Source organism: Montipora foliosa, chromosome 8 (assembly GCF_036669935.1).
Source record: "Montipora foliosa isolate CH-2021 chromosome 8, ASM3666993v2, whole genome shotgun sequence".
NCBI lineage: Eukaryota > Metazoa > Cnidaria > Anthozoa > Scleractinia > Acroporidae > Montipora > Montipora foliosa.
In genome coordinates this window covers 24454764-24472263 of record NC_090876.1, presented here as the reverse complement: position 1 = coordinate 24472263, position 17500 = coordinate 24454764, and the positions used below count along the sequence as shown (strand labels likewise).

Here is a 17500-nt window from a genome sequence, read left to right as displayed (position 1 = left end):
CAGTGATTTTCCCTAGGTCACCTTAGATTTTAGATTTTAAGTGAAGCCAAGTTTCAAATTGTTGATGCAGTTTTATTGGTCCCATGTTATAACCTTTCTTGGTAGTGTAAGGCCTGGTTCTAATGCAGTATCACACAAGGCAAGGGCCGAATACAATCCAGTATTTAAAGCTTATCTGAACAATTCGAAATGGCTTATCTAATATGGATCGCCTCGGCCATTTAATCATTCTTACCTTAGCCGCGAAGGACGACAATAGATTGAGAGGTCGCCATTGCACAGAAGAGCTTTGAAGAAGAAACCGGCCTCCGGTCGGCACATTTTTTTGCCATTTCCTCCGGTTGTTCTTAGTTTCGTCGACGCTTTTTTCTTCTTTATGACGCTAGGCTAAATAACTGCGAAGACTTCAGGCTTTTTCAACTGTTTTCGTTTAAAATTCCTCCACAGTTTACTTAAGGAAAACTATTTAATTCTTGCAATCTCAATTGTTGATAATGGTTTGAGGCCGACCATCCGGTAAACCCGAAACAACATGTAATCGAGTATTATTTTCTGATAAGAACAGTCTCCAAATAAAGAGCATTATTTGAACGAGATTACAGCTTGTCTGATGAGGAAATGCGATCATGCAGCTTTGTTCTAAATACCTTCAGTCTCCCATCTTCGCTGTAGTCGGTAAAAAACACGCCGTAGTAGCTGTAGGCAAGTTTAAATTTGGTCAGCCATTGGGCAGCATCTCCGCGGCCTTGTATAGCTACTCTGGATACCTTTGTCCAGTTCGAAAAGTCCACCTGGAACCACTGTTGATCGTTGCTTGTTTTGGGAACCCATCCGTAGCCGTAGCCGTTGCCCCCATTCCCTGGCTGCGATTGTAGACGGCCGTTGCTGGGTTGATATGCGTTAACATATGACGACGCTGTAATTGCCGAATCGGGGATTTCTCTATTTTCCAATCCCAGACCTGCCATGCAAGCTGGTGTCTTGGGAGTTGGGAATCCTGAAAGAAAAACGGTCATTTACATGGACGTAGTGTGTGCAATAAACAGATTTAGTAACTTAAAGAAAAAGAATAAAAATAACACTGCATTCCGAGTTTTCGTTAGGTATCACCACCGAAGGTGTGAATGCAACTGGGATAACACAATATAAAGTTCACGTAAAAATTACGCTTTCGCCTCATGAAGTAAGAAATGTATCTAAATTATTCGCTAATGCTAATAAACAGATACACAAATAAATAAATAAAAGAATAAATGGAACTAGTGAAACAAAGTGGATAGTGCGTATTCACGTTTGGTTAAGTCGTTTACTAGCAGCAGTGTTTCCCGATTCTTTTACTTTAAATTGAACGTCGCCCAGCAACCGGTTACTTCAATTAACGCACGACATTTGCTAAAAGTTAAGTTAGGTAATGCTGAGAATTCGCTTGATATTCACAAACGCACGAGTTACTGTCGTCAAATTAGAGTATTCCCGGAGTATAGTTTACAGCGAATTTGAGGTTAGTAAAACTAAATTCCTTTGTCTTAAGGAGGTCGTGTGTTGTAACTCTTGAAATTCGTTATCCTAATACCAACGTTTACAGAGTTAAATGTGACCCTGGCAGTTATCCTCAAAACCAAGATGTGCCAAATCCCATTAAACGATTAATGTCCCTCCAAAGTTACAAATGAGGACACAGCTGATTTAGTATCGAACGGACGTGAGGAGCTTGGGTTGCGGGTCTGAACTCCGGCTGGAGCAACAAACTGGTACTTAGCATAACTGAGGAGAACGCGTTGCCTTTGTACCTATACTGCCACCTGAAAATTTTCAAGCTATTGATTGTTAACTGCATGACGGGCAGTGTGGCCAGTGTGGCAGTGTCGCTGATCAATGGACTTCAAACTATGGATAGAACAGGACTTTTTATATATATATATATTCTGAGCACAGTTCTGTATATACTGATAAAAAGTCTCACTTCAATCAGTAAAAACTTGATCGTCTTAAAAAATTGGATATCAAGTAGTGCTTCCTTGATTCTGAGAACACGCAGCTATTTGGACAACTCGATTTTTTGGACAACAGAGAGTTATTTTTAGCCTTGAAGACTAAAATTTATCTCGTGGCAGCGGGACGCTATTAAATACTCGCTTACCTGAATAGCAGCCATACAACTCGAACCTAAACGCTATGTAACCGTTCCACTCAACCGGGTGAATACGAATGTGGCGGGCTATAATTGGTTCATCCAGAGAATTTAGCACTACACTGTTGTAGTCTGTATTGGCTCTATATTCCTGTGTAAGGAACGAATAATAAATTATGTTAATAAGAACTTAGGCCGAGATCACTATGGAAGAAATGCGCATCACTGGCAGGCTTTTCTTCGCACTTTTTAGTTAAGGCATGCGATTTAGACTCGCGTTGTCACCACGATTTGACACTAACGCATTATAAAACACAAAACTATGACGCCAAGAATCAGCGACCAAATCCGTTTCAGTAAAGAAAATAAGCATATATTAAATTAAATTACTTGTCTCCACTTACCCGAGGAATGGTATTGTTGTTGTCAAACTGGAATTGAAAGAAGTCTCCATCGATGCTGTAAGAGATTGTGTACTTCGTGATCCACTGCCCTGCTTTGTATCGACCTTGAGTTCCAATTTTGGTCACTTGGGACACTTTACCAAGATCCACCTGAACCCACTGACCTTTGTCCAGTAGGCGAGAAACATAGGTACTTGGTTTGTTAAGTCTGGCCTTGCTTGCATCATAGTTTGCGTTCCACTAAAGTTGAATTAAGTAAGACTGTTAGGATTTTATAGGTTTTCATATCACGTCCCCTAAAAGGACCTTTGTCCAAACTTCTAGCGGAGTAGTGCCAAGGCGAGGAAGAGTAAACGTTAAATAAAGAAAAAAGGCTTACAATAATTTGAAGAAGCCTTGTCTTTCGAGAGCAGCTTTAACGTATTTATGACAACTTGGCGAACTTCACAAACCCGTCATTGAATTGGCCACGACGTCGAGTATAGGTCATTGCCGCAGTAAAGTAAAGTGGGTCAAAGACGGAACCGTGCAAGGTATAGTCCTTAGTTACTTTCATTTACTTCATAGCTCCACTAACCGCTGTGGAGGCTTTGAGGGCTGAGTCAGGAATGTCTCCACTTTCCATCCCCATTGGGACACTGCATTCTTAAAACATAATGAGTAAATCAATCAATCAACCATTCAATAATAGCAAATTAAAATAAAGCAGTGATGTTTACATTTGTTGGGGAACATTTTTGTTGTCTACTTGATTCTTGTTGTCTCAGTAAACATGTTGTCACATCAACCTGACTGTCTGCCTGCTAGACCAAAGCAAAATGTGTTATGAATATGTTCACAGCTGTGAATGACAGTGAAGGAGAATCCCCCTTATTAGAATGTTGGAGATGAAAGCAATGTGGCAAACATAACTCGATTTGGTATCGAGGATGGGAGTTTTCGATTTGATAAAGCAACCTTTTTTACTTCAATAAGGACGCCATTTGGGAGAAAAACTTTCATTATTATGTTTACAGCTAGATTAATGATATTACAACATGACATGCAACATGCAAAATCTCCTTTTTTTCTTTTGAAAAGAAAAGAAAAGAAAAGAAACGAAACGAACAAAACGCATTAAAGAAGGGAATTTATATGAAAGTGTTTTAGGTGAGGGGCAGATCCAGAAATTCCAGAAACAGGGGGCCGAAATAAGTGTGACGAGAGCGTGTTATTAAACATCATATAGTCTTTTAACCCGTGGTCAGTGGCTCAGTGTCCTTATGGCTCTTAAACCCGTGACTCTCGGCGGTGCTGATGGGACAGCTAACTGAGCATGGTAGCTGTTAGCTTTCTGTATTTTAATCTTTAACTTCTCCCTTGGCTCCCTTATTTCACTTTAGGTTACAGAAGATTTGTTGACACTAGTAGCAGGGTTTGGGTTCTTCTTGACACCAACCATTGTGCTGAGCTTGTGTTGACACCCTGAGTTGGTGTTTTCTGTTGATCCAAGAGTGCTAACCGCCAGACCATTCCTGACTCTGTGAACTTTTACAGCGGATTCAGCTTTACCATTTGACTTGGTATGCGTTGGTGATGACTAAATTCCCCGCGTTTGAGAACTCTAGCGGAATATTCATCCATTGTCAGTAACAAGTACATCAGGTATTCCATGTCAACTAAACTGATGATTTAGAGCACTGACAACATCACTTGATGTTGTATTTGTCAATTTCCCAACCTTTATAATTTCCGTAGCCGTCCGCAAGTACAGTCCTTACAGTTGGGAGTGAAAAGGTCAGATGAAAATGTGATCCTTGGGCTGATAGGCATATCGTGTGACTGCATTGGCTGTGTTGCATTCTTGCTTGGAAACTCGGAACAGACTCCACACGTAATCTTGTCCACGGTTTCGTGGATGACTTTGCCTAATGGAAGCCAATAAAGAACATCTTTGGGTTTCCTAAGACATGTGACTGGAGAGGCTCTTGTGATACATGATACGTGATACACAAAACGTTAGGAACGATGATTTCTTTTTTAAGGATTCCGTTATGCAGCGTCAGCTCTTCTATAAGGTTCCAGTATTCTCAATTGCATATAGGAACCTCCTCTTTGCATCCTGGCCAGCCCACCAGTATGGTTGTGGTTGATCAGTGGCCTGTTGTACCTGGGGCAATCATTCGCCGTTGATCTTGATGGTGGAAAGAGAACTCATTGCTTCAAGTTCTATTATGGAAACTGGACATTTTCCATCATCAGGACCTGTGTCTTTCAGGAACGCTCTTGATAGATGACCCTCGACAAACATCTGCGATACTGCTATGTAAACAACGCCAATGGGGTATATTTGTAGCCGAAGCATAATCCTTTTTAGTATATACTCACTCAATGATCTTGGTGTTTCAAACAACCTGATTGGTTCGCTATCTCGGAGTAATTGAGCATTATTAAAAACTGGATCATTGGATAATGCAATTCGAGAGTTTTGATTGGCTAAGCTATCATGGGTTATGAGCCACTATACCATGATCTACAAACACGGCAAGCATATGCGTGATTTTTTGGGCCTTTTTATTTTTATTGTAGTCTAGTTTTCTATATTTTGGGGGCGTTTTTGATATGACAATTATTCCACTCGCGCTTGTTGGATATGAGATGATTATAGCCAACTCGGCGCTACGCGCCTCGTTGGCTATCTATCATCTCATATCCAACGCGCGCTCATGGAATAATTGTTAATTATTCACTCCCTACGGAATGAATAATGCTTGATCCAAACAAAACAAAATGGCCGGCTTAAACTCTCCAGCATTTATGAATCGAAAATATTGAGAATACAAGATGATGCAGTGCTTCAGAAGACAAAGAAGGCCACAAAATTTGGCCTAAAAGTTTTCAAAGGTAAGAGATGAGTTCATACTTTTGCCAACCAGTGTTTGACTTCGTTTTTCCAGATAATTATTGCTGAAAATTAAACAATCTTCAAGCCAACAATTTGTTTCACTCGGAGTAATTCTCTCTTGTAGGGCTGGTCGCCCACCAAAACGAATTTCTTAGTGAAATCGAGGAATTAAAAAAATGTTTAAGAAACTTCCACATGGTTGCAAGGAAACAAGACGGGTCATTTTACAACAAACTAACGCTCACCTCAATTAGAGCCACCATTTCATGTGGATCCTTTACCAACTGCACTTTCAATTTCCATTTCAAATGAACCTCAAAAACTTTGATCGAACGGTGAAAATGTTTGAACAAGCAGACTTTCGATTTAGATTTCTGATTTAAACGGTGCTAAATGACCATTTTGCTGTCTGTGACGAGGATTTTAACGAAGGTTATTTAGATTTGCCATGTTTGAAACTTCTGTAAACACTCGCGCATGCTTTGTGCCGCTTGCACGTTTTCCACGCGTGAATTAAGATGCCAATTAAATCGACTTTGGATGGTTTTGTTTCTGCAATTGTTGTTGAGATCACTTCGTGAGTATATACTAAAACAATTATTATTTTCAATCTCGGTGAAAAGTAGCAGAATATTTACCTCGCCGCTTTGCGGATCGGTAAATATTGTACCGCTATTCACCTCGATTTCAAAGAATAATTGATAAATAGACGCATCGGTGCTTGCAGTAGTGCCTTTTTGATGGTGAACTGTGTGTGAAGGCGACGTCTTTCGGTCTGATTCGACGGTGACTTAATCTTGTCTGGATATGTATTATGAGAACGTTGGCAACCCAGCGCTATGGCCCGGCATTCTTTCCTCGATCCTTGCGTGTGTCTTTCTCTGCTCGGGGGCGGTTAGTGCTCGGGACGCGAAAACCAACTAGTTGTCCTTTATACAGAAGTGTTGCACCTTGACCTCGCTAGCTGTCATCGCATTGCAGGGTTACTTGTTCAATCACATCATAGTATTCGAGAACTGGAAGTCGGGTGACCAACTTATTTATTTCGTGAAATTTATTGTCCTCTTAGCTGGACCACATAATCTGACTGCTGAGATTAATCAGTCTCTATAGACCAATTTCATTAATGGCGACCTCCTTTACATTATTTTGCATTTATGCTAATGAGCGTTACTGCCCTCATTTTGAAACAAATATTCTCTTGAAATTTGCTCGTCGTAACGAGGCTAGAAAGGCTTATTAGCATTAAATTAAAACAGAAGAATATTTTATTTGGCCGCCATTATGAAAGAGATCTATGAGGCTGTACTATCTCGAAACCGAGTAGAATCAAAGTCTCTCGTTTAAAGGTTGGCTTTGACATACCACTTACTGCTTTTGCTTTAGGTAGATCAGACCGAAACCCTTTCTGATTACGTGGCCCATGAATGTTACTTTTGTCTGCTTCAGGTTCATTTTCCGCTTGTTCAACTTGAGGTTGACGTCCGACTATGTAAAACAGCAGTCTACGGTTCTGATCATGAGATGCTTCTACTTCTTCTTGGGTCTCTCCGTGTCCAGCTATCTGACGAGGGACTTTAAGCAAATCGCTACGGCGACCCCTACTGCGGCTACCGGAAGTAAGATTTTCTAACGTTGACGCAGTGCGCATGCTTGCAAATAACATTTCACCGTAGTGCCAAATCCTACAACGGGAAGACTAGCCTTCTGGCGTAGTCGCAAATACGTGAGTGTGAAAGTCGACATCTCTATTTGCTTTTTCAAGCAGTGGCGTTTAAACCCCATATAGATTGTGTTTCACTTTATCAAGAAATTATTTATTGCTTCTGGTTTTGTCTGTTATCTCAATTTAAAACTTCTACGTGCACTTCAGGAAATGGCCGCAACTGTCAACAACCAAACGCAAGACGAAAACCGTTATTATGACTGTAAGCAATGCATTGAACGTAAAGCTAAATGTCACTGAAGAAACTAAACTTGAATATCTGAAGCACTGGGACCGCATTTGATGATCTTCTGTTTAAAATTGACGATTGCTGTCTGCTCTGGGTTCACGAGGTAAAGAATCACCCGCAGCGAAAATATCGTTTCAATTGCAGTTTTGTGCTCAAATAGCCCTCAAATGTTTTATGCTTTTAATCCTTCGATGAAAACGAATCTTTGAAATTTAAGAACAGAAATTCATCACAAAGGTGCTCTCAATAGGAGAAAATCTGATCATTTGTGGCTTGTACTTTTTTTAATATAATAGTCCGCTCAACTCTGATTTATGTCTTTGTCTTACATGAACTTCATATTTTAGTCCTTAAGCCATGTACCATCAGTAAGCAAAGGGATATCTCCTTTTCGAACTCTAAAGTCAGCTACACATTTCGTCGAGCTCAAATGTTGGATACAAGTCACAAGGTAAATGAGGCTTGTATTAATCATAAAATAGCATAAATTCCACGTCACTTATAAGTCCTTGATCGTAAGACAGAAGGTTGACATCTCTTGCTTTTCTAAACGAGGTCATTTAGAACTTACTTGAATTCTCGCTGGCAGTTTCACAGAGAAATGATAGGGAAACGCCGTAGTCACTGTTTTCGCCGCTAATGCTTTAAGTTCAAAATTGGCGGACTACGTTGACGTACTCACCCCGGGTTTCCGCATCCACTCACGCCGTAGTAGAGGTCGCCGTAGCGATTTCCTTTCAGTCCATAGTAAGTCATCTGTTAGGACTTTAACTCCGTTCTGTCCGTTTAATTCCAACGGCCTCTATAATTTAACCGCCATTCAAGTTGTTCCGTGGTGTGAAAGATACCGAATGGCATTTTGCAGAAAGTTATCTCCTTGGTGCTTTCTTCATCTAACTCAATGTGTCGTAGACTCGATCTTTTTCGTCCACGTATTAACATCTCTTGGATCGGGTCAAATTTGTTTCCCTCATGGATAGGCCTTCACGAGCATAATTCTGATCCACTCCGTAGGTTCAGACACCTTTTTAAAGATTATGATGCCTTTCTTCTCCAATTCTGCAATCTTTTATTTGATTTCTTTCTGTAATACCACTGCTACTCGTCTTGGGGCCTCTAGGACTGGAGTGTTGTTAGGGTCAACAACAAAGGTGTTAGGAAATGGATGTGTCCCAGACATTGGAATAAAGCTTTGTATTCTGCAAGAATCACGTCACTTATTTCGTCAAAGGACGACCTGGTCTAAGATTTCCGGTGACTACACTGTGCAATTCTGGAGCTTCTGAACTCATCATCTTTAACAAACCAAGCTTCTCAGTGGTTTCTGCTGACAGTAAAGGCTTGTTTATGGTGTCCACGTTCTGTGCATCTTCAGAGTCTTAGTAGCTCTGTGCGGTTCTGTGTCCAACTGGCACTATAGCTTTGTGTGATAATTTTCACCTATGTCTATGGAAACCCGATCTGCGTTTATTGATTGCCTCTTGAGTTCAAGCCTGAGACCTCTTCGACAGTAAATACCTGGTCGTCCGTTCAATCTCCCTCAGATGCTTCCACTCTCCGTACCTCTCTGACTATTTTGTTTACCTAATGTCAAAAGCAACAGACCGGTACGAAACGATTTGGCTTCTTGCACACCAGACCATATGCTCTGCATGCTTCTAGTTTGTGTTGCTCTGGTCCACCACATCTGCTGCATTTTGTCTTCGGTTGTTTGGTTTTCTTTTTGCTGGGTATTTTCTCGATGGGGTGGGTTTATCGGTCTTCTTGTTCACTCGTTTCGCTTGAATGCCCACAGCGTTGACTTGCCGTTCGCTGTTGGCATCCAAATTCATGGATGGAAACTGCATACTTGCGATTTCATTGGCTCACCATTTTGCATAGGTCGAGTTTGGTTGTTATGTCTTTTAATCCAATTACTATCCTATCTCTGATCATTTCATCCGTGAGAGTGCCAAATTTCAATAAGATGGCGCTTGTTTTTTAATCGATTTACGAATTCGTCGGTACATGTACCTTCGTCTAGGTTTTGAATTTACGAGTTAAATAGAAAACTCTCATAAGCTAATCTGGTCTTAGGCTTGAAGTACGCCTCTAAGACCGCTAGACGTGCGCTCACACTCTCTCTTTCCTCAAGGGTCAATTTTAGGTTTAATAATACCTGCAAATAGTCCTTCCCCATTATCGATCTGCGCGTCGCTAATCGAATATTGCTTCTAGGCGCATGTCGAGTCCACCAGCGAACTCGTAGTCCTCCCACTGTTGTTTAAAGAAATCTCAGTTGTTGATCCCGTGTCTAGAGACTTTCACTAAGCTTAAAGCTGAGGTGATCGAGGCTTGAGGCGTTGTCTCTGAAGCAGTTGTGTCTTTTGTTATTTCACCTCTTTCCCTGACAGCCGTTTTTGACACGATTTACAAAAAGCTTTTGACACTGCCGATCATAATGTCCCTGCAGAAACTTAATCTCTATGGGGTTTGGGGTATAATTAACGATTGGTTTCACTCTTATTTGATCGGAGGAACTCAGTCAACTGCGGCAGATGGGTTGTCAAATTTCTAAAAAGGAGAAAAACTTCAAGGTTCGGTTGTCGGGCCTTTACTATTCCTCGTTTATATTCACCATATATAAAGCTTCTGATAAACTAAAGTTTTATTTTTTGCTGTTGACAAAAACTTACTATATGCCGACAAAAATCTGGTCTCTCGAAACTAGCGTAAATCTCGAATTAATAAATGTGTTCAAATTTTTAACTGCAAAAAAGCTGTCCCTTTATATTAAAGCGACCAAATCATGTTGTAAAACTAATGGTTTATGATAACCATGCACATAGACAATTTGCTTTGGAACGCACAGACTATATCAATTATTTAGGTTTCTAATTAGTCATCTCACCTGGAGGTGAGCCCCGTTGCTTCAAATATAAGCAGAAACATTGGAATCATTACTACAATCAGGCAGTTTACCCCATTCTCAACTCTTCAAAATGTTTACCGGTCTATTATTTATTTATATCTGCCGTATGGTCTTGTCGCATGGGGCCAAGATGCTCAATCACTCCTAGAAAAGACCCTAATTATCCAAAAAGAGCTGTTTGCTTTGTGAACTTCTAATTTCGAACTCATGCTATTCCTTACTACATTTCCTCTGATACAATGCCAATATCTATATCTAAATAGATCGTGATGTCACAAACTTTAGCCTTATCACCTGCTTACCAATACGATCAAAGGCTTTATGGTTATTAAGCGTGCCTTCCACCTCTGCGGCCCGCGTTCAACTCTCGGCCTCAAGTTCGTGTGTGGGCTGAGTTTCAATCTATCTCAACCTGACACCGAGGGTTTTTCTCCGGGTACTCAGTTTTCCTTCCTCAGCAAAATCGACTCCTAGCCTATTCCATCTGGCTGTGATGCTGGGCTCCGAGGTCATACATGGGTTGTGTTCAGGGGCCAAGCGCCTAGCCGGCAGCACAGCCGACCTCGTCGAGCCGCGCCTTAACAATTCATTCTCCGACTGCGAGTAAGGGCGTTTAGCAGGTCAGGCATTATTACTGTCAGAGGAAATGTACAACCATCTAGAAAAGTATGTAATGCTTCCGGAGGAATAAAACGGATGTAGGAAGAAATCCAGAGGCACAGAGTATAAACTGTTAATCGGCAAAAGGATTACGAGAAATTCTAGGCGGCGTCAGACAGGGGTTGCGATGGGGTGGATAAACTACGAAAAGCGTACAATATGCTTCCTCACTTGTGGGTCGTTAAGTGTATGGGCAAAATGAGAAGTACGATCATTGAATCAAGGATCAACTGGAAAACAAGTTTGACTGATTGGGGAGAGGACCAAGGAAATGAGAAAATCAAGAGAGGGGTCCTCACTGTTGTTTTTCTTAACTTTAATACCGCTTTCTCTGGCATCGAAAATAAAACTGTTCCTTAGTTTGTTTGCACTGCACTTTAGAATTTGAATTTGGTAGAAGCCTGTACAAAGGACGTGTACCTGAATCATTTACTGTGCATGGATGCTCAAAACATCAAACAGCTAGAAACTCTCGTGAAGACAGTGTAGCTTTTCAGACATCGGGATGGAGCTCTCGATCAGAATTAGTAATTAGTAAGTGTGTTATTTTAATAATGAAGAAAGGAAAGATACAAACATAGTGAAGAAATACGTATACCTTCGGAAGGGGAAATTAAGGAAATTGATAGAGAGGAAGGGTATAGGTATTTTGGTGATAGAGGCAGATGGATAAGAAAGATCTTTAAGTCAAAATTAAACGGTGTGAATACGATATCGGCAATGAACTCTCGTACAGTCGCTGTAGTAAGATGTGGCGCTGGAGTGATCAAGTGAACAAAAAAAAGAAATGCAAAACCTAGATCGAAAGAGGAGAAAGTTGTTGACGATATACTTGGGGTTCAATCCCAAGGGCGACCAGGATAGACTGTATTTAAGTAAAACAAACAGAGGAAGAGGACTAATAAGCGCCGAGGAAGGTGTGTGTCAACTTATAAGATCTTAGGTGTCCATGTTGACTGTGACCTTAAATGGAATACCCATGTGGAATATATTTGTAAGAAAACAAGTAAGAGGCTTTATTCGTTGCGGATGTTAAAGAGAGCCGGCGTGGATCAAATGTCTCTTTTAAAAGTCTATCTAACCACGATAAGGCCTGTGCTAGAATATGCCATCCCAATATTGCAGGCCTTCAGGTCTTCTTGCCTCTATCACATTGTCACACTGAACATTGATATCCCACAAAACTTTGACTTCTTCATTTTCAACTACTCCTTCTGGGACATGTTCATACCACTTTTCCGTATGCTGCAACCCATTCTTCTTATAAAAATCCCAATGGACTTTCTTTGCTACATTGTCGTGTCGTCTCTTATATTCTTTCTGAGCCAATTTGTCACATCCATATACTAAGTGTTGCACGCTTTCACATTTTTTTCCAATTAATCTACACAGGGGGCTTTCACTAGTCTTATCGATATAGTGCTTTACATAGTTTGTCCTGATGGCCTGTTCCTGTGCGGCACATAACAATGCTTCTAATGCTTATTATTATTATTATTATTATTATTATTATTATTATTATTATTATTATTATTACTATTATTATCTTGTTTTCGCACATTGGATTTCCAATGGAACTTCCGTACTCCAGGAAGCTTGGTGACAACAAGTCTCCTCAAACTTCTAGGACCTTCCTAAGAATCCTTGCCGTGTTCAGAATAACACGTCGTCTATCTTGGTCTCTATACCAATATTCTCTAGTCTCTTCTTTAAATCCTTTGGAACTGTTCCAAATGTTCCGATTACAATAGGAATTACCATTGTTTTCATTTTCCATAACTTCTTCAATTCTCTTGCTAGATCCTGGTATTTCACTACCTTCTCGACTTCTTTCTCCTCAACACGGCTATCATATGGTATTGCAAAATCTATTATTTTGCAACATTTATTTCTCTTTTCAACAACAATCATGTCCTGTCTTCTTGCCTCTATCACGTGATCAGTCTGTATCGTAAAATCCCATAATATTTTACATCTCTCATTCTCTAGTACTGGCTCAGGTACATGTTCATACCACTTTTCATTGACAATGAAACCTTCCTCTTTACAAACATCCCAATGGATCTTCTTACCCACCCAGTCATGCCTCCTTTTATATTCCTTTTGTGCTAATTTAGGGCATTCACTCGCAATTATTATTATTATTATTATTATTATTATTATTAGATTTCTAACTTGAGAAGGTATGGATCAGAAAGCAAGGAAAAGTTACCGAAAGCCGTGTGGGAAGAGGCATTATTAGGAGAAGTAAAGGAAAAGAGGGATATCCAAGGAGAAAGAGAGCAAGCATTTGGGAACAAGGTTTTACACGAAGATTTGTCAAGGCTACAGAGTAAATTAGAGGCAATAGGGAATGGTTATAGAGGAGTGGGTTAAAGAGTGAAAGGGAAGGTTTGATAATGACGGCCAAAGAACAGGCATTAAGAACGAGAAACATCAGGAAGTCATTGACAAGGAAGAGATTAACGGTAGCTGCAGAGTGTGTGGTTAAATAGAGGAGACGGTTGGCCACATTGTTTCGGAATGTAAGAAAATAGCTCAGAAGGAATATACCAACTGCAGACATGATAACATAACAATGGTGGTCCATTGGATGATTTATGCAAGAGGAACAACTTTATGGTTAAAGAAAAATGGTACGACCACAAAGTCGAAAGTGCGATTAAAAGTGAAGAGGGGAAGATCATTGGGACTTGAAAGTCTAAACAGACAATGTCCTAGAACACTTTAGGCCGGAACAAAATACAACCCTTTCATGATAGATATCGCATGCCGGTTTGAAACCAGGGTAGGCGAGAATGAACATGAGAAAATGGAAAACAGTATCAAATATGAAATCAAGAGAATATGGCAATGCACATAAGTTAAAGTCATTCCGGTTGTAATTGGGACACTTGAGACATTCCAATGTTGGTTAAAAAATGGTCAAGGATTTGCACAGTATATTTTGCATCACATTGTCAACATTGGTTTGGGGGGAAGGACCAATATACTTTGTAAGTGCATGTCAAATGATGCTTAAGCTAGAATTTTTCCCAAGAGTTTTGTCCAAGATTGCAGGGACTGCAAGAATTCTAGGGAAGGTGCTATATACCTAAGTTAGTGAGAGATTAGCAGAAATCATAATAATAATCATAATCATATAGATTTTTAAAATAATAATAATAATAATAATAATGATAATAATAATAATAATAATAATAATAATAATAATAATTCTTGAATTCCCCGCACCCAAAAGAACTGATAACAGAAATGCGGTGCGGGATAAGCAGACAATTCTTAGCCCATTTATTGAACTGACCAACTAATCACAAAACAAAAAACAAATGTTTACACTGTTTAGACACCAAAAAATCAAAGAAACTGTATACGTTTGATGCGGCCAAAGTAAATTGAATAAACAAAACCACTTATAATAACTGTCAATTACTAGGAAAAAACAACTAAAATCGTTACGAAGAAAAAAGATTACAGGATTTCAATCAAAATATAAAAAAGAACAAAATTTAACTGTCCGCTAGTAAAAATCCACAATGAAACTTGTTTACTGTTCAGCGACTATATACTTGCTACTTTGCATATCACACTTTCTTGTCATAATCTCATGCCGGCACTTATAACACACTGCCGACAAACGCACCTTCGCTTGGGAATTCAAGAAACCATTTATCTTTTGTTTCATTACGCTTTGCTGCATTCAGGCAAAGATAAATGAACAATTCTTGAATTCCCCGCACCCAAAAGAACTGATAACAGAAATGCGGTGCGGGATAAGCAGACAATTCACAATCAGTGGCAAAAGCATAGAAGGATACGAGATAAGGCAAAGTTCATTAAGCAAACATCGTTAAGCCATCTGAATTACTAGGGCAAATGTAAATCTCTCCATACTGCTGCATACAACACAACTCGCGCAATGTTTATCGAGCAAAACACATACTGAAATTCAAAGAGCCAAATTTCTAGATACCACAAGGGTATTTTCCAAAGATTCATGGACATAACCATCTGCGGCTTGGATACTGCGCCAACCACCATGTCTACGCCATACTCTCCCAGAAACTCCGCTGCGTGCTGCTTGGGAAGCACCACCTGAACGAAGGCTATGTAAACCAAATTCGTTTGAGTCTAAACCAAGTTCTGAAATCATCTTGCGAAACTGTTCCCGTGCCCGGGAATATGACAGGGGAGCTTGTCGCAGCTTGTACCCGGTACTCACTTTCTGGCAAAGGCAAAATAATGGCTGAAATGGTTGATGCTCTCCGCGCTCCAGGAACAACTCTAACAGTTTCACTGGACAAGAGCTAGAAGGTAAACGAGCAATTTTAACCACAGACCCCTGACGGAATTGATCGTTCTTACGTCTGTCTAGGAAAACAGACATGTGGGTGGCGCAAAACTTTAAGTCACAGGCACGAAAGTCACGCAGCTCTGACCAACGTAGGAAAGCAGAAAAGCCAAGCGCAACCAGCGACACCATTTGTAACTTTGGTAGAGAAGCACGAGGGTGACCATGCGAACGAATCAGCGCCCTGACGTGATGAGATTCAATAGGCTGCTTTTTCTTAGATGGGCCAACCAGGAGGCGCTTAAAACCAGCCAGGGTCTGAGAAACGAGCGGATCGTCAACAGGATTAGGACACCCAAGCTTCTTATGTAGCCATGCAATGCCATAAGCTGCTCCAAGGATTGACGAGCGAGATAAGCCACGGTCTGAAAGACTTGTTAAGTAGAGAGCAACTGCGGTTGGGTTACACTGTAAAGGACGAAACGAGTAAGCTTCGCACCAGTCAATCCATCGATTGGCTGCCCCTGCATACGAAGACACGGTTGAAGTGGCACAGTCATTAAGTATGACAGTCTTTAACAGTTCTACAAGCCTCTGAATCTCCACGTTGCTCCGTTGGTAAGGCGACAAGCCTAAAGCAAAAATCGACAATGTCCAAAACATGGCACTTTAAAAACAGGAACAACATCCAATTGCTACACAGTACTAAACGCGCAAGATACACATCGTCTGAAGCGAAAACTGCCCACAAGGCAAGTTAACGCAGCACCAGTACACACTCCAACATATGGAGGCTTGGCCCACTCGGCGTCAACTGGTAAGCAAATCCGCACAACGGATAGGAGTCCACTTGACTCTAAAATGAACACACTACTGTGTCGGCACTGCCCTCTCGGCTTGCTTCAGCTGCACAACTCGTGCGCACTAGTACAGTTCCAAGTCCACTGACTTGCACAGAGCAAAGGCCCACACCTAGGCCAAGAGGCTCAGACAAAACAAAAGTAAATAATTAGGCTGAACAACTCGTTCAAGGTACTCATCTAATACCCGAAAACGTTCTAAGGCAAAAACTAAGGAAATACAATTCTCAAAGCAAATACCCTACACGAGGGAATATCATGCCCGAAAAAATCCGCAGCTGCGGATCCAGGGAGAAAAGTAGATTCATGTAAAGGAATCTCCCGCCAGTCAAGAACAAAAGAGTGGAAAACCCCGGGGCTTCGAGACACCAACGGCCACCAATGAGCAGATTGCCAAAAGGGGATAACGAGAGTGCCCTGTTCTTTACCCACTTTCATGTGACTGATAACCCTGGGAATAAGGAAGACTGGGGGGACCAACCAATTGTTTTCCCCTCCCCAGCTGACGGTAAAAGCATCAACAGCTTCGGTCCCAGGACACCACCATCGGGAACAAAACCTGGGCAACTGGAAAGAATTATGACTCGCAAAACGATCTACGGTGTGGGGTCCCCACAGAATATCAAACTGGCGAAAATGGGCAGGGTTGAGCATCCAATCATCGGTGTCGACAACTTTCGACCAATAATCAGCTTTGAAATTAAAGTGGCGAGGTATCCACTCCGCAGAAAGGCGAATACCCGCTACATGGCACAAATTGTAAATGGCGACTGCTTCTTTTTGCAAATGAGGTTTACTACTGCCGACGGACAAAATACTGCAGACGCTCTGATTGTCAGATCTATGCTTGCACTCCTTGCCCGCCAAAAGACTGGAAAACGACTGAAGAACAAATCTAATAGCACGAATCTCGCGGAAAGAAGAGCTGCATAGGGCCTCGGAACCCAACCAGTTCCCTCTAGCGACGTGCGCACCAAATTGCACAATAAATCCCGCCCAACCCACATTGCTGGCATCAGAGTAGGACAAAAGCTCTATCTTCGGGGAGGGCCTCCAGATTGGTTTGCCGCACAAACGAAAGAAATTACCTCTCCAAAAATTAAGTTCCTCTACAGCTTCACGCGTTAAAGCGATCTTGCAGCTAAGGCTATGAACACTATTAAGGACTGCGTACAAGGCGCGGGTGCGCAAACGCACAACCGGACCCAAAGCGAGCTCCATAGAAATAAGGGTACCCGTAATACGAGACACATCCCTAGCCGTGGGTGAAACATCGTCAAGGAGCAGTGAAACCAGATTAAACAGGTGATCAATCTTGCCTGGTGGGATACTAAATTCTCCTTTGGTAAGGTCCAAAATAAAGCCTAAATGCTCCCCTTTTTGGCGCGGTTCAAAATTGCTCTT

The 17500-nt window shown here is 41.1% G+C and overlaps 1 protein-coding gene across 1 annotated transcript in view; it reads right to left on the bottom strand.

Moving 5' to 3' along the window:
• The window catches only part of LOC137968415 (fibropellin-1-like), a 71775-nt gene that overhangs the window by 25421 nt on the left and 28854 nt on the right, over positions 1-17500 (bottom strand). The window contains exons 29-32 of the mRNA XM_068814995.1: positions 3113-3180; positions 2536-2775; positions 2141-2282; positions 648-997 (exon numbers count right to left, since the gene is read on the bottom strand). Coding sequence (XP_068671096.1) covers positions 648-997; positions 2141-2282; positions 2536-2775; positions 3113-3180 — 800 coding nt within the window. The remainder of the gene's footprint in view (positions 1-647; positions 998-2140; positions 2283-2535; positions 2776-3112; positions 3181-17500) is intronic.